This window comes from Lepidochelys kempii, chromosome 4, assembly GCF_965140265.1.
Source record: "Lepidochelys kempii isolate rLepKem1 chromosome 4, rLepKem1.hap2, whole genome shotgun sequence".
NCBI classification, from domain to species: Eukaryota; Metazoa; Chordata; order Testudines; family Cheloniidae; genus Lepidochelys; species Lepidochelys kempii.
Genome location: NC_133259.1, coordinates 121,876,463 through 121,899,624, shown reverse-complemented (window position 1 = coordinate 121,899,624; position 23,162 = coordinate 121,876,463). Strand labels below are relative to the sequence as shown.

Genomic DNA, 23,162 nt, shown 5'->3' with positions numbered 1-23,162 from the left:
TCCCACCCACCCTTCAGTGACAACATTAGCAATTGGCTCTGCCACCTCTCAAGCCAGCCACCTACTGGCTGCATACAGGCCCAAAAGCACCTGATGCAAAACTTGACTGGTCTCAGCTCTGCCCAGGATCTCGTCTTCCTCCCTTGCCCCTTCCCCATATACCCAGAGCAGCATAACAAAACAAAAAGATAAAGCAAAATAAAAGTTGAATAACACTTGTAAACAATCAGAACTGCTCTCTTTTACTTTTTCCTTTCTTCCATGGGAATTCAGCTGAAAAAGAAAAAGAAAAAAATCCTTAATGGTTAGTTAGCAGAAACCAACAGAGAGATGCTGTTCCTTCCATGAGAGGGCGTTGCTGGTGCAGCAGTCCATATGCTCCTTTGGCAGTATCTTCCAAACTCTTGATATCTAAAAGCAGAAAACAGACCTGAGTCATTAGCAGCCTACTTACCCCTCACCATCTCCTCAGATCCCCAAACAAATCCACCATGTTACCTCGCCATACTTCTCCAAAATCCACTTTTGTCCCTTCTGCCCCATCCCATTTCCCTACCCCCTGTTTCCCAAAGAAGCTATTAATTCCCTGTGGGGGACACTGCATTAGTAGTGAGAAGAAGGGAGGACTGGCTGGACAGTGTCACTTGGGACCTTAAAGGGAAACACAAGAGAATGAAACTGGGATCAGCTACAAAGCAAAGTATAAACCTAACAAAATAAGAACAGAAAAAAACAATAGAGAAACCCAATTTATCTGAAAAAAAAAATGAATAACTGAAGAAAAAAAGAATAAAGTCAACTTCCTTCTCCCTTGGAGCACTATCAACCAAAGGCGGTATCCACCTAGAGCATAGACCCTGCTCTTGACAGTGCATATACAGACCTTCACATGGGATGAAGCTATTTAAAGCAGACAATGGAGCAAGCCAAAAATGTGAACAACTACAAATAGACATTATGTCTCAGAGGTTATATACCTATTCCCTGGGGATGTGGGAAAGAGTCAACAATCCACAAGCTCTGCAGTGCTCACAGGGAGTGCTGTGAATGCACGCAATGCACTTTGTGGACCCTGAACAGGCTCTCTTGTCTGTTCACATTGCAACTTGCACTTTTATGACTGAACCAGTCTGAGCAGCAGTGGTGCAATGGCATAGTTCTTTAATGTAGTCAGGGCTTGGAATTACAGAGCTCTCTCAATCACATGCTGCTGTGGAGCAGCACTCATTGTCTGGTTCATTAAAACGAAAGGGATGAGAATTCCGGTACTTTCTCATTTATAGGCCTAGTTCATTTCATTGCCATTGACAGTGGGCAAAATTTTGCAGTCAGCTCCTCACATACAGCTCCCATTGTTCCTATTTGTATCCAAGGGCAGTATTTGGCTTTAAATATGGTTTCCTATCTAACTCATTCCTGAGAGGAGATTCAAATAGCAAGTGAACACAACACATTTGAAGTCATATTTGAAATACTCATTCCAAATCAAGCCAAAGGGAAGCCCTTGCTAAATGTAAATTTGGTAAAAGTGAGCTGGTCATTCAAATTACAACCAGATAAAGAAAGGAATGAGAACTCTCAGGTTTACATTATAATTTCCTAGTAGTGCTTAAGATGTGACTCCGATTTCAGTTAGTACATTTTACTTGCTTAGCCTGCATTTCTCTTTTGTAAAAATACACTTTCAAACTAGATGAAATAGAATTTGAGTCCATGAAATTCTCACTTACTTTCATAATCTTTAATGTCCCCAGCTATCCACCTGGTGGCACTCCAGTTACATGAACAGCAGTGTTATCTACTGTGCAGGAAAAGGAGCCCCTTCATATATTCCCAGGACCATCCCACAAAGATTTCTGAAACTCAGTCACCACGTTGGGCTTCTAAGCAAATCCGCTTCCAAAAAAGGACATTGCACAGTCTCCCTACTAAGTTTTCACACACCACCACCAGAATCTCCATCCTGTACTAATGCATTTCCCTTTCACTTCATGTATTACAGCTCTGCAACAATGTACTGACTGGGTCAAACAGTAGATGAGGGGATAGTTCAAGGATATGCATCTTGAAATGTGAAAATTAAAATGCATCAGGATAGACAAAAATAGTCGTTTTTTGGTGTGAAACTGATGCAGTTTTGGAAAGGAAACTACTCAGAAGCCCAGTATTTGTGTCTATATATGCACCCATCAGCATGCATTGCATTGGTACAGGGTGGAGGTACTGATGCACATGGTGTTGAGACCCAGCAATGTCCTTTTGGAAGAGAGATTGCTTAGAAGCTCAGTGTGATGATTACGTAATTTTGATGTTTGTATTTCAGAGGTCTGTGAGGTACAATAACTGGGGTGATCCTGTAAATATGTGGAAGGGGTCCTATTCCTTCACAGCAGATAATTTTACTGCTTATATATGGCTTTGGTAGTGGGCTAAAAATGTCAAGCCCCTAAACTTCTGTTTAGAAGTGTCCTGATTTTCTGAGATGCTGACTACCTGCAGCTCCCATTTTCATAGATTCATAGATATTTAGGTCAGAAGGGACCATTATGAACATCTAGTCTGACTTCCTGCACAACGCAGGCCACAGAATTTCACCCACCACTCCTACGAAAAACCTCTCACCTATGTCTGAGCTATTGAAGTCCTCAAATCATGGTTTAAAGACTTCAAGGAGCAGAGAATCCTCCAGCAAGTGACCCGTGCCCCATGCTACAGAGGAAGGCGAAAAACCTCCAGGGCCTCTTCCAATCTGCCCTGGAGGAAAATTCCTTCCCAACCCCAAATATGGCGATCAGGTAAACCCTGAGCATATGGGCAAGATTCACCAGCCAAATACTACAGAAAATTTACTTCAATGAGGGTTGTGGTTTCTCAGCACCCTTGAAACTCTGGCTGCTTCTCTTTGGGCTCCTAAATCCAGAATTCAATGCCAAACTTTAGGCACTCAGATTTTAAAATGTTGGCCTTGGACATTAAGGGTCTGATCTTGCCAGGTGCAGAACAGTTAACTCCTATTAACCTCAGCTGTTAAATGCAGGTGCTCAATATTTCACAGGATCTGGCCCATAATCTGCAGCTAGATTACTCTTCCACCCAAGTGGAAAAACAGATAGTAGCAAACAAATGATCTCAGTATTTATTTTTGAATGTATATTCCCTTCTGGTTTCACAGATTTCACAGTTTTCCAAATTTAAAATGATGCTGTTAACTTTTAAACTTCCTATTAAAACTGGATTTTGTGTTATCTAGAATCATTTCTGGTCAGATAAAACTGGACTTTTATATTTGTGGTTAGTTCAGTTTGTTTCCTAGATGAGATTTCTTCTGTGAAAAGTTGTATTGTCACATCTTAGACTCATGTACTATGATACGTCTCTGAAAATTATTTCTATGCCACAGAAAGTAGCTTGTAAATAAGTTAAGGCCAAATCCTGCTTAATTGAAGTCAAAACTCCCAGTGACGTCAATGTGAGCTGAAACATGATCAATATAGTCTTTTTCCACTCACTGATTTGTATTTCTGTAGACTGCTGGCTATGGCTTTAGTGGTGAAATGTCAATAGTGGAACTGCGTGAACGCCTAGCTTTACTGAAAGAAGCACAGAAGAAGGCAGAGGAGGAGAAGAGAGACCAGATAATACATGAAAAACAAGCCAAGGAACAACAACTTCTAGACAAACTGGAGCAGATTTCCCTGTTCAGAGCAGCACTTGGAAGAGCAGCTGCATTAAAGTTAGTTTAAAATACCATAGAGATGTTTAGAATATTACATCGTTGCTAATATCTTGTTGTTTGCAGGAATGAAAGATTTGGGGTGAAATCCTGACTCCATTTATTAGGAGTTCTGCGATTGTCTTCAATATGGGCATGATTTCAATCTTGCTGTTCAAATTAGGGCTCTTGATTACTTGCAATTGTCACGTGATTAACTCAAAAAAATTAACTGCGATTAAAAAAATTAATTGCAATTCATTAAATTACAATAGAATACCAATTGAAATGTATTGAATATTTTTGGATGTTTTTCTACATTTTCAAATATATTGATTTCTATTACAATATAGAATACAAAGTGTACAGTGCTCACTTTATATTTTTTTATTACAAATATTTGCACTGTAAAAATGATAAATAAAAGAAATAGTATTTTTCAATTCACCTCATATAAGTACTGTAGTGCAATCTCTTTATCGTGAAAGTGTAATTTACAAATGTAGATTTTTTTTGTTACATAGCCACACTAAAAATCAAAACAATGTAAAACTTCAGCGCCTATAAGCCCACTCGGTCCTACTTCTTGTTCAGCCAATCTCTAGGACAAACAACTTTATTTACATTTATGGGAGATACTGCTGCCTGCTTCTTATTTACAGTGTCACCTGAAAGTGAGAACAGGCATTTGCATGGCACTTTTGTAGCCGGCATTGCAAGGTATTTATGTGCCGTTATGCTAAACATTCATACGCCCCTTCATGCTTCGGTCACCATTCCAGAGGACATGCTTCCATGCTGATGACGCTCATTAAAAAAATAATGCGTTAATTACATTTGTGACTGAACTGCTTGGGGGAGAATTGTATGTCTTCTGTTCCGTTTTACCTGCATTCTGCCATATATTTCATGTTATAGCAGTCTCAGATGATGACCCAGCACATGTTCATTTTAAGAACACTTTCACAGCAGATTTGCCAAAATGCAAAGATACCAATGTGAGATTTCTTAGTAAAGATATAGCACTCTACCCAAGATTTAAGAATTGAAATGCCTTCCAAAATCTGAGAGGGATGAGGTGTGGAGAATGTACACTTTGTATTCTGTGTTGTAATTGAAATCAGTATATCTGAAAATGTAGAAAACATCCAAAAATATTTAAATAAATGGTTTTCTATTATTAACAGTGCAGTTAATCACACGATTAATCATAATTAATCGCAATTTTTTTAATCACTTGACAGCCCTACCTAATATATATCATACAAATCTACTAAATTTGAATTTAAAGATGTAAAGTATCCTTAGCATATTGGTACAGGCTCTTTGTTGTGACTAGATTCTGAGTACCAAATATTCAGACACAAAATCATGTATCTGGAACAAGAAAAGGAGTACTAGTGGCACCTTAGAGACTAACCAATTTATTTGAGCATAAGCTTTCGTGAACTACAGCTCACTTCATCGGATGCATTCAGTGGAAAATACAGTGAGGAGATTTATATACACACAGAACATGAAAAAATGGGTGTTACCATACACACTGTAAGGAACAAGCCGTCAGGAACAGTATCCCCGATAATGTCACGGCACACCTGGTGGCTGAACTTTGTGACTTTGTCCTCACCCATAACTATTTCACATTTGGGGACAATATATACCTTCAAATCAGCGGCACTGCTATGGGTACCCGCATGGCCCCACAATATGCCAACTTTTTTATGGCTGACTTAGAACAACACTTCCTCAGCTCTCGTCCCCTAATGCCCCTACTCTACTTGCGCTACATTGATGACATCTTCATCTTCTGGACCCATGGAAAAGAAGCTCTTGAGGAATTCCACCATGATTTCAACAATTTCCATCCCAACATCAACCTCAGCCTGGACCAGTCCACACAAGAGATCCACTTCCTGGACACTACAGTGCTAATAAGCGATGGTCACATAAACACCACCCTATACCGGAAACCTACTGACCGCTATTCCTACCTACATGCCTCCAGCTTTCACCCAGACCACACCACACGATCCATCGTCTACAGCCAAGCTCTATGATACAACTGCATTTGCTCCAACCCCTCAGACAGAGACAAACACCTACAAGATCTCTATCAAGCATTCTTACAACTACAATACCCACCTGCTGAAGTGAAGAAACAAATTGACAGAGCCAGAAGAGTACCCAGAAGTCACCTCCTACAGGACAGGCCCAACAAAGATAATAACAGAACGCCACTAGCCATCACCTTCAGCCCCCAACTAAAACCCCTCCAACACATCATCAAAGATCTACAACCTATCCTGAAGGACGACCCATCACTCTCACAAATCTTGGGAGACAGGCCAGTCCTTGCCTACAGACAGCCCCCCAACCTGAAGCAAATACTCACCAGCAACCACACACCACGCAACAGAACCACTAACGCAGGAACCTATCCTTGCAACAAAGCCCGTTGCCAACTGTGTCCACATATCTATTCAGAGACACCATCATAGGGCCTAATCACATCAGCCACACTATCAGAGGCTCGTTCACCTGTACATCTACCAATGTGATATATGCCATCATGTGCCAGCAATGCCCCTCTGCCATGTACATTGGTCAAACTGGACAGTCTCTACGTAAAAGAATAAATGGACACAAATCAGACGTCAAGAATTATAACATTCATAAACCAGTCGGAAAACACTTCAGTCTCTCTGGTCACTCGATTTCAGACCTAAAGGTCGCAATATTACAACAAAAAGACTTCAAAAATAGACTCCAACGAGAGACTGCTGAATTGGAATTAATTTTCAAACTGGATACAATTAACTTAGGCTTGAATAGAGACTGGGAGTGGATGTGTCATTACATAAAGTAAAACTATTTCCCCATGTTTATTTCCCCATCCCCCACCTCCCACTGCTCCTCGGACGTTCCTGTTAACTGCTGGAAATGGCCCATCGTGATTATCACTACAAAAGGTCCGTCTCCCCCCCCGCTCTCCTGCTGGTAATAGCTCATCTGAAGTGATCACTCTCCTTACAGTGTGTATGATAACACCCATTTTTTCATGTTCTGTGTGTATATAAATCTCCTCACTGTATTTTCCACTGAATTCATCCGATGAAGTGAGCTGTAGCTCACGAAAGCTTATGCTCAAATAAATTGGTTAGTCTCTAAGGTGCCACTAGTTTTCCTTTTCTTTTTGCAAATACAGACTAACACGGCTGCTACTCTGAAATGTATCTGGAACAGCAACTTTACCTCCATAATACTCACTTTCTAGTTAATCAGAAACAATTCCATATCATTAGAATGATCCTAGATAGCCAACTAAAGTGATTTCTCATTTCCACCTAACCAATACACTAACTTCACAATACCCTTCCTTAAATCTCATTCTCTATGTGGAGAGGCTAGACTGTGTATCTTGGAGCTTGTCTACGCTTACCGGGGGATCAATGAGCAGCGATCGATGCATCTGCGGTTGATTTAGCGAGTCTCAGATTACTCTCGTGTCAACTCCTGTACTCCACCAGTTCGAGAAGAGTAGGGGGAATTGACATAAGAGCATCTCCTGTCGACATTGTGTAGTGTGGACCCCATGGTAAGTAGATCTAAGCTATGTTGATCTGAGTTACACTATTCACGTAACTCAAATTGCATAGCTTAGATCAAATTTCCCCTGTAGTGTGGACAAGGCCTTAGTTAAAGACATGTTAGGGAACTATATCTTTTCATAATCCACCTCAGTTACTAATAGCATGGGGATAGATCAAGAAGAAATATCTTAAAGATTGTCTAAATTGTATTTGTTATTATTCACTATTGTATAGTGCCCATAGTTCTGGAAGGTGCTTCATACATGCAGAAGGCAGGTCCCTGCCCCAGAGAGCTTAAAGTCTAAACTAAAAGGGTTTACAAATAAAGGAAGGCAATGCAAGACATGACATGTGCATGTGTGCACACACAAACACACATGGGTGTCTTGTTCCTTCTTTTTATTGTATCCTGACCTCGTGGCTAGTTGCTATTATTTTATTGCTGATTAACTTTAATCTTTTCCTTTTGGGTTTTGTTTGGTGTTTTAGTTCTTCTTATATTTAATTTGTGTATCAGCTTGTCATGTGTCAGTGGCTCAGAGTCTTAAGATATAAGAACATAAGTATGGCCATACTGAGTCAGACCAAAGGTCCATGTAGCCCAGTAACCTGTCTTCCAACGGTGGCCAATGCCAGGTGCTTCAGAGGGAATGAACAGAACAGGTAATCATCAAGTGATCCATCCCCTGTCACCTATTCCCAGCTTCTGGCAAACGGAGGCTAGAGACACCATCCCTGTCCATCCTGGCTAATAGCCATTGATGGACCTGTCCTCCATTAATTTATCTAGTTCTTTTTTGAACCCTGGTATAGTCTTGGCTGTCACAACATCCTCTGGCAAAGAGTTTCACAGGTTGACTGTGGGTTGTGTAAAGAAATACTTCCTTTCACTTGTTTTAAACCTGCTGCCTATTAATTTCATTTGGTGACCCCTAGTTCTTATGTTATGAGAAGGAGTAAATAACACTTCATTATTTACTTTCTCAACACCAGTCATGATTTTACAGACCTCTATTGTATCCCATGTTAGTCGTCTCTTTTCCAAGCTGAAAAGTCCCAGTCTTATTAATCACTCCTCATATGGAAGCCATTCCATACCCCTAATCATTTTGTTGCCTTTTTCAGTACCTTTACCAATTCCAATATATCTTTTTTTGAGATGGGGCGACCAGATCTGCATGTAGTATTCAAGATGTGGGTGTACCATGGATTTATACAGAGGCAATATGATAATTTCTGTCTTTTTATCTATCCCTTTCCTGATGACTTCCAACATTCTGTTTAACTTTTTTGCCTGCTGCTGCACATTGAGTGGATGTTTTCAGAGAACTATCCACAATGACTCCAAGATCTTTCTTGAGTAGTAACAGCTAATTTAAACCCCATCATTTTGTATGTGTATATATAGATTCAGTCAGGCCCAAAGCAGCTGCTTCTGCATATCCTAGGGCTTGTCTACACTTACCGGAGGATCCATGGTGTGGCAATTGATGCATCAGCAGTAGATTTAGTGGGTCTAGTGAAGACCCGCTAAATTGACCGCCAATGGCTCTCCTGTCGACTCCTATACTCCACTTGATCGAGAAGAGTAAGGGGAGTTGACAGGAGTGCGTCTCCCATCGACGTTGCATAGTGTGGACCCTGCAGAAAGTAGATCTAAGCTATGTCAATTTGAGTTACGCTGTTCACGTAACTCAGATTGCATAGCTTAGATCGATTTTCCCTTTAGTGTAGACAAGGCCTTAGAAGTTTCTATCATTGAGGTACAGAAGGCTGCTACTTGAAGTTCAATTCATTTTATTGATTTAGCTTCCAGTTCTCATGCTCAGTTCCATAGAGCAGCCCTGCAATCATTATTTAACTAGTTCTCTGTAGTCCCAGCTCTGATTGGCTTTGTTACTGCAAGTTAATCCCCAAAGAGTGGGACTCTATGCTGTCACTACTCAAAGGAGAAAGAAAGGCTATTATTTAGTAACTGTAGTTCAAGTCAATTGACAGCATAGGTCTGCCCTGCCCAACTGTCTGGTATCTCTAGAGTGTATTCTGATTAAGAATAATGGAACTGAAATAGAGTTGGGGCCACTGCTCCTTATAAATTACTGGCTCTGAATTTTCAGTGCTCTGAGGGAGCATGCAAGGAATCCCCAGGGTTACGACTTTCCAGAGCTCATCTACTACCAAGAATGTTGTTCCATGCTGTCTACTCAAGAAGCGTTTACTGTGATAGATAAGTAGCCTCTGCATTTTGGTTGATGAAGGATTCCTTTAAAATGCAATCATTGTGTTATTTTAGATCAGAATGGTTCTAATACCATAGGTAAGACCAAGTTCAATTAGTTTTCTTAGCTGCTATGTTTGGAAAGTTATTTAGAACAGACTATCATGCCAAAGATGACAGAACCCCAATGAAACAACACTTGTTTGCTGGCAGTGGTTTTATTCAGGCTCATGATAACAGTATTAAAAGATGCTTTAATTTGAAGGAGACCTTATCTTACACTCAAAAATATTTAAAGTTTAAATAGTTTTGTAGGAAATTAGATGTGACATGACTTTGCCAGGGAGCTATGATTGGAGAATCTACATACACAATCAACAAGTGTCGGTAAAGTGTCCCAAGAATATTGTTCTCCAGGCATGTACTTAGCAGCATTATCAGATAGTGTGCAAGTCTGTGATGGCATTTCTGTTACTATAGTATGACTGCTAACCTATTTGCAGATGATGGGCCATTTCCTGCAGCTTGCATTTCATCTGAATAAACTACTGACTTTGTATGTTAATCCTGCTGTACAGAGCCTAAATCCTGCATTATCTCAAGTCAGTGTGATTCATTGCTCAGGTTGTACGGATCCCACCAAAGGGGATTGCTTCTAGAGAATTAATTAATTATGGGGATTGAAGAATGAGTAAGATAGCTGATATTCATGAGATACTGCTGTGTACAATATGAACTTACATGTCCTTAGCACATTTAGTCTCAAGTCACCTTATATTAAAAGCTAGTACAAATCAGCTAAGGTGTGATGACTAAACTTTGCTTAAAAATGTGCTCTTCGTTTGTATCACTCAGTCTAACTGGGTCCTGAACATGCAGGTTACTTTTAATGTAATTTTCAGATAGATAGGCACCACCACAAAATAGCATATCAAGCCAGCATATAATTGATTATATCAAACAAAACAGAAAGTGAAGCCTGATAAATTATTAGGGTATCAGCCTTTAGCTTTACTAGACTGGAAACTATGGCATCCATTACAAAGGCAACCATATGAATGCTTACAAACACTTGAGAAATTAACTAGGTGCACATTCTATGTTCCTTTAACCACTGGTATTGTTGGCACAGTTCAGAAATCAGCAATGATATGTGAAGTGGAAGAATGTTCCAATTATTGGCATGCAAATGAGTACACCAACAGTCCATACCCTTCTGAATGTTCTACTGCATTTGGTGGTATCACACAAAACCAGGTTGCCATGCTGACAAGCCCTGAAGAGGAAAAACACATGTACAAGGTTGCACAGCTGAGGCCTGATTCTCATTTATTCCCTTCCTGCATTTAGGGCAAGGAGGGAGAGGTAAAACAAAAGTGGCTTTAAGCTACCTGTGTGCTCCCCATACTCTTGGGTGTGCATGAGTCAATCTAGCCCCAGGTGTAAGTTAGAGCAGCCTTATGGCTCTCCTTCTAAAGAGCCTCTATATGAGTGATAAGCAGAGAACAGTCATAGTCCACTACGCTTTCCATATTCTCTATCCCAGGGGTATGGGAGAAGGCTTGGTGATATCACAGGACTGGAGGGGACCTCGAGAGGTAATCTAGTACAGTCCCCTGCATTCATGGCAGGACTAAATATTATCTAGAACATCCCTGACCGGTGTTTGTCTAACCTACTCTTAAAAATTCCCAATGATGGAGATTGCAAAACCTCCCTTGGCAATTTATTCCAGTGCTTAACCACCCTGATAGTTAGTAAGTTTTTCCTAATGTCCAACCTAAACCTCCCTTGCTACAATTTAAGACCATTGCTTCTTGTCCTATCCTCAGAGGTTAAGAACATTTTTTCTCCCTCCTCCTTGTAACAACTTTTTATGTACTTGAAAACTGTTATCATGTCCCCCCTCAGTCTTCTCTTTTCCAGACTAAACAAACCCAATTTTTTCATTTTTCCTTCGTAGGTCATGTTTTCTAGACCTTTAATCATTTTTGTTGCTCTTCTTTGGACTTTCTCCAACTTGTCCACATCTTTCCTGAAATGTGGCACCCAGAACTGGACCCAATACTCCAACTGAGGCCTAATCAGAGTGGAGTAGAGCAGAAGAATTACTTCTCGTGTCTTGCTTACAACACTCCTGCTAATACATCCCAGAATGGTGTTTGCTTTTTTTGCAGCAGTATTACATTGTTGATTCGTATTTAGCTTATGGTCCACTATGACCCCCAAATCCCTTTCCACAGTAGTCCTTCCTAGGCAGTCATTTCCCATTTTGTATGGGTGCAACTGATTGTTCCTTCCTAAGTTGAATACTTTGCATTTGTCCTTATTGAATTTCAACCTATTTACTTCAGACCATTTCTCCAGTTTGTCCAGATCATTTTGAATTATAATCCTATCCTCCAAAGCACTTGCAACCCCTCCCCGTTTGGTATCGTCCGCAAACTTTATAAGTGTACTCTCTATGCCATTATCTAAATCATTGATGAAGATATCGAACAGATTCGGACCCAGAACTGATCCTTGCAGGACCCCATTTGTTATGCCCTTCCAGCATGACTGTGAACCACTGATAACTACACTCTGGGAATGGTTTTCCAACCAGTTATGCACCTACCTTATAGTAGCTCCATTTTAGGTTGCATTTCCCTAGTTTGTTTATGAGAAGGTCATGTGAGACAGTATCGAAAGCTTTACTAAAGTCAAGATATTCCAAGTCTACTGTTTCTCCCCTATCCACAAGGCTTGTTGTTACCCTGTCAAAGAAGCTATCAGGTTGGTTTGACAAGATTTGTTCTTGACAAATCCATGCTGTTACTTATCACCTTGTTATCTTCTAGATGTTTGCAAATTCATTGCTTAATTATTTGCTCCATTATCTTTCCAGGTGCAGAAGTTAAGCTGACTGGTCTGTAATTTCCCAGGTTGTTGTTATTTCCCTTTTTATACATGGGCACTTATTTGCCTTTTTCCTGTCTTCTGGAATCTCTCCTGTCTTCCATGACTTTTCAAAGATAATCGCTAATGTCTCAGATAGATATCTCCTCAGGCAGCTCCTTGTGTATTCTAGGATGCATTTCATCAGGCCCTGGTGACTTGAAGACATCTAACTTGTCTAAGTAATTTTTAACTTTTTTCTTCCCAATTTTAGCTTCTGATCCTATCTCATTTTAACTGGCATTCACTATGTTAGACGTCCAATCACTACCAACCTTCTTGGTGAAAACCAAAACAAAGAAGTCATTAAGCATCTCTGTCTTTTCCACATATTGTGTTACTGTTTTCCCCCCCCCTCATTGAGTAAAGGGCCTACCCTCTCCTTGGTCTTCCTCTTGCTTCTAATGTATTTGTAGAGTGTTTTCTTGTTACCCTTTATGTCTCTAGCTAGTTTGATCCCATTTTGTGCCTTGGCCTTTCTAATTTTGTGCCTACATAGTTTTGTTTATATTCATCCTTTGTCATTTGACCTAGTTTCCACTTTTTGTAGGACTCTTTTTTGATTTTTAGGTCATCAAAGATCTCCTGCTTAAGCCAGGATGTTCTCTTGCTATACTTCCTATCTTTCCTATGCAGTGGGATAGTTTGCTCTTGTGCCCTTAATAATGTCTCTTTGAAAAAGTGCCAACTGTCTTCAGTTGTTTTTCCCATTAGATTTGCTGCCCATGGGATCTTACCTATCAACTCCCAGAGTTTGCTAAAGTGTGCCTTCTTGAAATCTATTGTCTTAATTTTGCTGTTCTCCGTCCTACCATTCCTTAGAATCATGAACTCTTATCATTTCATGATCACTTTCACCCAAGCTGCCTTCTACTTTCAAATTCTCAACCAGTTCCTCCCTATTTGTCAAAATCAAATCTAGACCAGCCTCTCCCCAGTAGCTTTCTCCACCTTCTGAAATAAAAAATTGTTTCCAATACATTCCAAGAACTTGTTGGATAATCTGTGCCCTGCTGTGTTATTTTCCCAACAGATGTCTGAGTAGTTAAAGTCCTCCATCACCACCAAGTATACAGACATCTAAGATACTGATTTGATTTCCCTTCCCCCCGCAGTTCTGTCGTTTCTCTCCCTTTTCCCTGCTACAATAGCCCATGCTCCCCCAAATTCCAATCCTTCTCCCAGGTCTGCATGTTTTTGACTTACCTGTGGGCTTTGGTCACCTGCCCCCTTCTAACCTAGTTTAAAGCCCTCCTCACTAGGTTAGGCAGTCTGTATCCAAATATGCTCTTCCCCTTCCTCGATAGGTGGACCCCATCTCTGCTTAGCAGTCCTCCTTCCTGGAACAGCATCCTGTGGTTAAGAAAGCTGAAGCCCTCTTGGCAACACCATCCTCACAGGCAGGCATTCATCTCCAGCATGCATCTGTCTGTGCCAGCTCCACGTAGTAGGGAGCCCTCTGTGTAGGGGCATTCTCAGGTGGCAGGTTTTAACCCTGCCTGGGCACCATAACATTTTTTTATGGTAACTGAACCAAGCTTCTGGCCTGGGTATGTAACTTTTACCAGTTTAACAAGCTCTTTGTTTAGGTAGAACAAGTACAGGTAAACTGTAAATGGGATTTCAATAGCAAAGCTAGACAGCTGCTAAAAATGTGCTTATTAGCGTACAATCACCTGGAATCACCTTTCAATTCACAGCCATGTTTGTGGAAACAAAGGAGTTTCAGCTGTTTTATACATTCAGTTGAATTCTGCCTAATACATCCAAAAATATTTTGTGAATGTCACAAAATCTCCTTGTAGTCAAAAAGAAGGCTAAGGCTCATAAAAATGTTAGACAAGTTTTGACAAGGTTAGGCTGGTGTATCTTCTAAGGTCACAGATATATTACAATGTAAAAGGATTTTACACAGTCATTAATGACCTTGTTGTTCCACCAGGAAATTTTCTTTGCAGGAATTTCTTGATTTATGGTATGAGTGGCTGCTAAGCTGCTTGCTTTGTCTTTACTGAAGACTGTGCCAAGACTCAGTAAGAAAAGCTAAACAATTGGTCATAGAAGGGGCAAAGTTTTGGTTCTTCAAAATATTGTCTGGGAAAGTGTTTTTTGATATATAAATATATATTCTTCAGTATGTGTTTGTAGTAAGTAGGATCTAGCTGCTGAATTCCTACTGTTCAAGTCTTCAGTAGACATACAAACAGCAGGAGGAAATCCATCAACAATGAACTTTGATTATACAGGTTTCAGAGTAGCAGCCGTGTTAGTCTGTATCCGCAAAAAGAAAAGGAGGACTGGTGGTACCTTAGAGACTAAATATGTTAGTCTCTAAGGTGCCACCAGTCCTCCTTTTCTTTTTGATCATACAGTTTCACAGCATTTATTGCAGATGAGCAAACTGCTGTTATGAATGGCAGTAATTTTCCCACTACAGTTAGATGTGTATTACTTTAATTATTTTAGCGGGGAGCCAGAATTTGGTCATTTACATGTCTTGCATCATCACACAGTGTCAGTCAACATGACAATGTAGTGTGCTTAAATGTCAGTGTTGACCCCTGCTACAGATTAAAGTGATTGCTGCTAACAATTCATACATTCATTTTCCCTGCTGAAATAAGTAAGTGGAATAACATGGCAAAAGACAGAAAAAGATTCTGTGAATACAGAGTCCCAGATTGCACCAGGTCACTGAGACTGTAATTGCTAGCAAATCCAAAGACACACTCCATTCTGATATAGAACAATCTCAACCATGAACGTTTCCTTGAATTTTATGAACTAAATTTGTTTTTGATTGTTTAATAACACAAATAAAAAGCACATTTTCAAATGCAGGCATCTAACTATAAATTGGCATGTTTTAGTACACACCAATACATACCACCTCAAAGCACCACCAGCCCCTGGCAGAACAACAGATGCAAAACCTGCAGACATACTTCCACTGCTGTGACAATCATACCCCTCATGACATACTTTTCAAGATTCATAGGTCCTCCACATACCGATCACAATAAATAGTGTACCTCATCCAGTGCATCAAATGCCCCAACAGCAACTATGTGCATGAAACCAGACTATCACTATGCTCTCAAATGAACTCACATAGAAAAATGATGAAAGAAAAAAACATCATATCACCTGTGGGTGAACGCTTTTCACAAAGAGATCACTCTATATCTGACCTAACAGGCCCCATCCTCAAAGGAAACCTGTGCAACACCTTCAAGAGACAAGCCTGGGAGCTAAACTTCATAACTCTGCTAGACACTAAAAACCATGGACTCCACAGAGACACTGGTTTTATGACTCATTACAACAATTTGTAACGCAGCCCATGGCTTGCTAACCCTTAATTGCCCACCTTGTTTTAAGTGGTCTCCGACAGCATGTGTGAACCATTTAAGCTTAACAGTATGTCCCAATTTGTGTTTAGGTCAGACACTAGTTACCTTCCCCAGACAGGAAGAAAAGCTCTGTGAAGCTTGAAAGCTTGTGTCTTCCACCAACAGAAGTTGGTCCAGTAAAAGATATTATCTCACCTATCTTGTCCCCCAAACAGCTGATCTGGGATAGGGGTAGTTTGGCTGTGTGCAGGCAGGGTGGGTTCTTAACTGTTTCCTGCCTGTATTTTGTATGGGGTCCCCCCAAAAGTTCGGAAAACTTAAAAAGTCTATGGTATGGAAATAATTTAGAGACTCCAGCAGATCAGAGACACAACATCTTATCCATAAAAGGACAGAAAGCTCCTTTTTTATACCAAAAAAGGGGAGAAACCCCAAACTTCTTATGGACTAGAGGTCTGATGTTCTATTTTAGAAACCAGTACAAAAGCAAAGCACCTTCCTTCAAGCCTTCAATTCCTTTGGCTGCTATGTAACAAAGTGTATATCATAAAATAAACTAACAACAGTACATACATTTGAAGTTCCCCTTTAAGGAATGTTGAGCATATAGCAGCAGCCCTAAAAGCAGAATGGCCTGTATAGATATGTCTAAAAGGCACCTGGGAGTGTGTCTTACATCTCGAGTGAACAAACATACACTAGCTCTGCTTGAGCTAACATGCTAAAAATAGCAGTGTGGACATTGTGGAATGGGAGGTGTCAAAAGCTAGCCGCCAGAGTACCAACTCACCCAACCCCCAGGGTCTGAGCTTGGGTGGCTAGTCCATGCCACTGCCTGCGCCACAACACCCATACTGATATCTGTAGTACGCTAGCTTGAGCAGAACGAGCACATCTGTCTACCCGGGCTGTAAGGCTCTCTCTCAGGTACAGTGTAGACATACCCTAAATATACTCCAGGGGCACTTACACTACACTCTCATTTTGAGCTCCTGAAAGGATTCATCTCGGTCTACACTTTCCCATTCCAGGCAGATGTCACCTCACTTCATTAGAAAAACTATGTGTGACAGGTCCAGTGACAGAGACTGCCTTGGGACTGTCACCTGATGTGCTGAAATTACCTCTGAGCCTGTTTTCCCTGCCAGCTTGTTGAGCCTGCTGCAACACAGACCCAGGTCTGAACCACACCCCCAAAGCTGCAAGCTTTAACTGAAAACCACTCAGCAGGTTACCTATCTCCAGCACCCAGTTCCCAATGGGATACAAACCCCAAATAAATCCGTTTTACTCTCTATAAAGCATATACAGGGTAACTCATAAATTGTCCTCCCTCTATAACACTGATAGAGAGATATGCAGAGCTGTTTGCTCCCCCAGGTATTAATCACTTATTCTGGGTTAATTAATAAACACAAGTGATTTTATTAAGTATAAAAAGTAGGATTTAAGTGGTTTTAAGTAATAATAGACAGAACAAAGTAAGTCACCAAGCAAAACAAAGCAAAATACACAAATCTAAGCCTAATACATTAAGAAACTGAATACAGGTAAATCTCATCCTCAGAGATATTCCAATAAGCTTCTTTCAGACTACAGAGGAACAGCCGTGTTAGTCTGTATTCGCAAAAAGAAAAGGAGGACTTGTGGCACCTTAGAGACTAACCAATTTATTTGAGCATGAGCTTTCGTGAGCTACAGCTCACTTCATCAGATGTTTACCGTGGAAACTGCAGCAGACTTTATATACACACAGAAATCATGAAACAATACCTCCTCCCACCCCACTGTCCTGCTGGTAATAGCTTAGACTCCTTCCTAGTCTGGGCCCAATCCTTTCCTGGTACTGTCCTTGTTAGTTCCAGCAGGCATCTTAGGTGAAAAGCAGGGGCTTTCTCATGACTGGGACCCTCCTTTATTCTCTTCCACCCGCTTTTATAGCTTTGGCACAAGGCGGAAATCCTTTGTCTCTATGAATCCCCACCCCTCCTTCTAAATGGAAAAGTGCCAGGTTTAAGATGGATTTCAGCATCATGTGACATGGTCACATGTCCTGTGAGACCTCATTCTTCATTCTTCCAAGGCTGGCCCCCAGGTATCCAGGGAGGTTTGCAAGTAAACAGAGCCATTTACAAGCAATTGTCCCAGTCAATGGGAGCCATCAAACTTCCAAACCACCATTAATGACCCACACTTTGCATAATTACAATAGGACTTCAGAGTTATGCTTCATATTTCTAGCTTCAGATACAAGAATGATACATACATACAAATAGGATGAACACTAGATTATAAGCTTTGTAATGATACCTTACAAGAGACCTTTTGCATAAAGCATATTCCAGTTACATCATATTTACACTCATAATCATATTTCCATAAAACATATAGAGTGCAACATCACACTATGGTCTGGGAGAACCATGACCATTTGGGCTCTCTTCCTCTGGGTCCCAGAAGGTCTGTACCCCCCATGACAAACTCCCACACTTTAAACCTCCTTTTATGATTTTTTCCCCAAGCCTTCCAGAAATAGTCTACCTTAGCATGAGGTGTGACATAAAACATTTCCAGGGACTGGCTTTTTTGGGGCATGATGGGATAGTGGGGAGGAATTGAATATGGGGCTTGTAATGGGCAACTGTTTTTAACTTTAACTGTGAAGTAGCTACCAGAACTCCATAACGCTAGATTTTTGCTGCTTCTCCTGTGTCTGTGTTTACAAGAACATTGATTTGCATATAATGAAAGGTTTGTTGCTCAATCCCACTGACTGTTTGATCATCAAGTGTTTAACTAAAAACTAATTAGCATGTTTTCAGCACATTTTGGGAAAGAGTGCCTCATTACCATGAAAATAGAAATAACCCATTTTCATGTAAGTTAAATGTTAGAGCATAAGTTTTAGAATCATATCAGACATTTAACCCATAGTAACAGGGATGTATCAGCCCTTTAAGTCTTTCAGAAGAAGCATTATTCTATTCTGTTTAGGTTTTTATACCATGCTTATCACCGTCATGTCTGAGCACTTTCCAATGGTGCATTAAGCAACATGACGATACATCTGCCATGAGTTGTTTGTTCTCTCATCCTCTCTCCAGAGGGAAAGGCATGTACAGTGGAGTGTCTTGTTTTCATAGGGTTTCTCATTTTATTATTATGGGTTTTTTAATAAATATACCTATTGCTCTGTGTTCATGTTAAAGAAGGCAAGATCTAAGAAATGTGCCTTGTACTTGAAATGGAAAGTGGTGCAGACTGTGATGGTTCTTAATTCTTGGGGGAGTTCATTCCACAGTCTTGGACCGTCCATGGAGAAAGTTCTGCATGCCAAACATGTGAGCTTTACTCTTATTGTAGAGAGTTCCATTGTGCCAGAGAGGCAGAGTCATTGACCATGGTCTTTGTTCTGGAGCTTTACAAGGTCTTTTAAATACCCGGGGTCCAGGCCATGGAGCACTGTGAAGATAAGGACCAAGATCTTGAACTTGATTAAGGAGGCGGGTGGTGGTGGTCGGGGACTCTCTACTCCGGGGGACTGAGTCATCTTATCTGCCACCCTGCCTGGGAAAACCGAGAAGTCTGCTGCTTGCCGGGGCTAAGATTTGCGATGTGACGGAGAGACTGCCGAGACTCATCAAGCCCTCGGAGCAACAATTCCTGAGCAAAACAGGAAAAACATTATGCATAAATAAACATTTTGCATAAAATAAACAGAAACAGAAACAGAAATAAAATAAACATTTTGCATAAAGGAATTATGCAAGGAATTATGACGTGATTGGAATAACAGAGACTTGGTGGGATAACTCACATGACTGGAGTACTGTCATGGATGGTTATAAACTGTTCAGGAAGGACAGGCAGGGCAGAAAAGGTGGGGGAGTAGCACGGTATGTAAGGGAGCAGTATGACTGCTCAGAGCTCCGGTACGAAACTGCAGAAAAACCTGAGTGTCTCTGGATTAAGTTTAGAAGTGTGAGCAACAGGAGTGATGTAGTGGTGGGAGTCTGCTATAGACCACCGGACCAGGGGGATGAGGTGGATGAGGCTTTCTTCCGGCAGCTCGTGGAAGCTACTAGATCGCATGCCCTGGTTCTCATGGGTGACTTTAATTTTCCTGATATCTGCTGGGAGAGCAATACAGTGGTGCATAGACAATCCAGGAAGTTTTTGGAAAGCGTAGGGGACAATTTCCTGGTGCAAGTGCTAGAGGAGCCAACTAGGGGGGGAGCTTTTCTTGACCTGCTGCTCACAAACCGGGAAGAATTAGTAGGGGAAGCAAAAGTGGATGGGAATCTGGGAGGCAGTGACCATGAGTTGGCTGAGTTCAGGATCCTGACACAGGGAAGAAAGGTAAGCAGCAGGATACGGATCCTGGACTTCAGGAAAGCAGACTTCAACTCCCTCAGGGAACGGATGGGTAGCATCCCCTGGGGGACTAACATGAAGGGGAAAGGAGTCCAGGAGAGCTGGCTATATTTCAAGAAATCCCTGTTGAGGTTACAGGGACAAACCATCCCGATGTGTCGAAAGAATAGTAAATATGGCAGGCGACCAGCTTGGCTTAACGGTGAAATCCTAGCGGATCTTAAGCATAAAAAAGAAGCTTACAAGAAGTGGAAGGTTGGACATATGACCAGGGAAGAGTATAAAAATATTGCTCGGGCATGTAGGAATGAAATTAGGAGGGCCAAATCGCACCTGGAGCTGCAGCTAGCGAGAGATGTTAAGAGTAACAAGAAGGGTTTCTTCAGGTATGTTGGCAACAAGAAGAAAGCCAAGGAAAGTGTGGGCCCCTTAATGAATGAGGGAGGCAACCTAGTGACAGAGGATGTGGAAAAAGCTAATGTACTCAATGCTTTTTTTGCCTCTGTCTTCACGAACAAGGTCAGCTCCCAGACTGCTGCGCTGGGCATCACAACATGGGGAATAGATGGCCAGCCCTCTGTGGAGAAAGAGGTGGTTAGGGACTATTTAGAAAAGCTGGACGTGCACAAGTCCATGGGGCCTGACGAGTTGCATCCGAGAGTGCTAAAGGAACTGGGGGGTGTGATTGCAGAGCCATTGGCCATTATCTTTGAACACTCGTGGCGAACGGGGGAAGTCCCGGATGACTGGAAAAAGGCTAATGTAGTGCCAATCTTTAAAAAAGGGAAGAAGGAGGATCCTGGGAACTACAGGCCAGTCAGCCTCACTTCAGTCCCCGGAAAAATCATGGAGCAGGTCCTCAAAGAATCAATCCTGAAGCACTTACATGAGAGGAAAGTGATCAGGAACAGTCAGCATGGATTCACCAAGGGAAGGTCATGCCTGACTAATCTAATCGCCTTCTATGATGAGATTACTGGTTCTGTGGATGAAGGGAAAGCAGTGGATGTATTGTATCTTGACTTTAGCAAATCTTTTGACACGGTCTCCCACAGTATTCTTGTCAGCAAGTTAAAGAAGTATGGGCTGGATGAATGCACTATAAGGTGGGTAGAAAGTTGGCTAGATTGTCGGGCTCAACGGGTAGTGATCAATGGCTCCATGTCCAGTTGGCAGCCGGTGTCAAGTGGAGTGCCCCAGGGGTCGGTCCTGGGGCCAGTTTTGTTCAATATCTTCATAAATGATCTGGAGGATGGTGTGGATTGCACTCTCAGCAAATTTGCGGATGATACTAAACTGGGAGGAGTGGTAGATACGCTGGAGGGCAGGGATAGGATACAGAGGGACCTAGACAAATTGGAGGATTGGGCCAAAAGAAATCTGATGAGGTTCAATAAGGATAAGTGCAGGGTCCTGCACTTAGGACGGAAGAACCCAATGCACAGCTACAGACTAGGGACTGAATGGCTAGGCAGCAGTTCTGCGGAAAAGGACCTAGGGGTGACAGTGGACGAGAAGCTGGATATGAGTCAGCAGTGTGCCCATGTTGCCAAGAAGGCCAATGGCATTTTGGGATGTATAAGTAGGGGCATAGCGAGCAGATAGAGGGATGTGATCGTCCCCCTCTATTCGACATTGGTGAGGCCTCATCTGGAGTACTGTGTCCAGTTTTGGGCCCCACACTACAGGAAGGATGTAGATAAATTGGAGAGAGTCCAGCGAAGGGCAACAAAAATGATTAGGGGTCTGGAACACATGATTATGAGGAGAGGCTGAGGGAACTGGGATTGTTTAGTCTGCGGAAGAGAAGAATGAGGTGGGATTTGATAGCTGCTTTCAACTACCTGAGAGGTGGTTCCAGAGAGGATGGTTCTAGACTATTCTCAGTGGTGGAAGAGGACAGGACAAGGAGTAATGGTTTCAAGTTGCAGTGGGGGAGGTTTAGGTTGGATATTAGGAAAAACTTTTTCACTAGGAGGGTGGTGAAACACTGGAATGCGTTGCCTAGGGAGGTGGTGGAATCTCCTTCCTTAGAAGTTTTTAAGGTCAGGCTTGACAAAGCCCTGGCTGGGATGATTTAATTGGGGATGGGTCCTGCTTTTGAGCAGAGGGTTGGACTAGATTACCTACTGAGGTCCCTTCCAACCCTGATATTCTATGATTCTATGATTAGACATTCTATGGAAAGCCAGTGTAAAGAGTAGAAGACATGTGTGATGTGCTCGTGGTAGCCTGTGTTGCTGAGGAAATGCACTGCAGTGTTCTGAACTACTGGGTGTTTCATAAGTGCTGAAGGTTTTATGCCCAGTTATATCATGTTGCTGTAGTCCAGCTGAGAGGTGACAAAGGTATGAATAACTCAGTCCAGGTCTTCATCCACCAAGATGGGACAGAGTCTTCTAGCCAGCTGGAGATGTCAGAAAGACTCTGTCCTTTTTTACTCACAGCTGTTGCTATGCAAGAGCTCTGCATCAGCAAGGAATCCAAGAGACTACAGATTGAATTGACCAATTATGAATGTGAATCTTCAACCAAAGAAGGATGCACCATGGCTGCAAGCTCTTAAAAATACTTTCCTCTGCCCACCAGTGTTACCTCTGTTTTGCTCAGGTTCCGCTTCAGCAAGCTATTCTTCATTCATAAGCTGATCTCATCCAAGCACTGGGCCATCTTGGTGGTAGAGGTGTGGTCATTACTTCATTCCTTACCCCAAGACCAGGTATAGTTTTTAGAGCAAGAAATATGGCAGTTCAGGGAGAGTCTCCGGAAGGCCGCTACAAGTGTAGGAAGCACATCTAAATGGCTGCCCTTATTTATGGCCAAGATTGAATTTCAAAGCATTGGTTGGGTCAAAGCTCCTTTTCATTCAGTTCTTGAGGACTGCTGAGCCTGTAGTCCCGATCCCCAGGAATACCTGCTATAAAAGGGACTGGCTTTACAAGGTGCTTCCTGCCCTTTGAATAACAAGAGACTTGAAG

General features: G+C 41.7%; 1 protein-coding gene across 3 annotated transcripts in view; it reads left to right on the top strand.

Moving 5' to 3' along the window:
* CFAP99 (cilia and flagella associated protein 99) overlaps positions 1–23,162 on the top strand; it is a 107,892-nt gene that overhangs the window by 73,616 nt on the left and 11,114 nt on the right. For all 3 annotated transcript variants that reach the window (XM_073342717.1, XM_073342716.1, XM_073342715.1), the window contains one exon: positions 3,528–3,733. In XM_073342717.1, the coding sequence (XP_073198818.1) occupies positions 3,528–3,733 (206 nt within the window). The remainder of the gene's footprint in view (positions 1–3,527; positions 3,734–23,162) is intronic.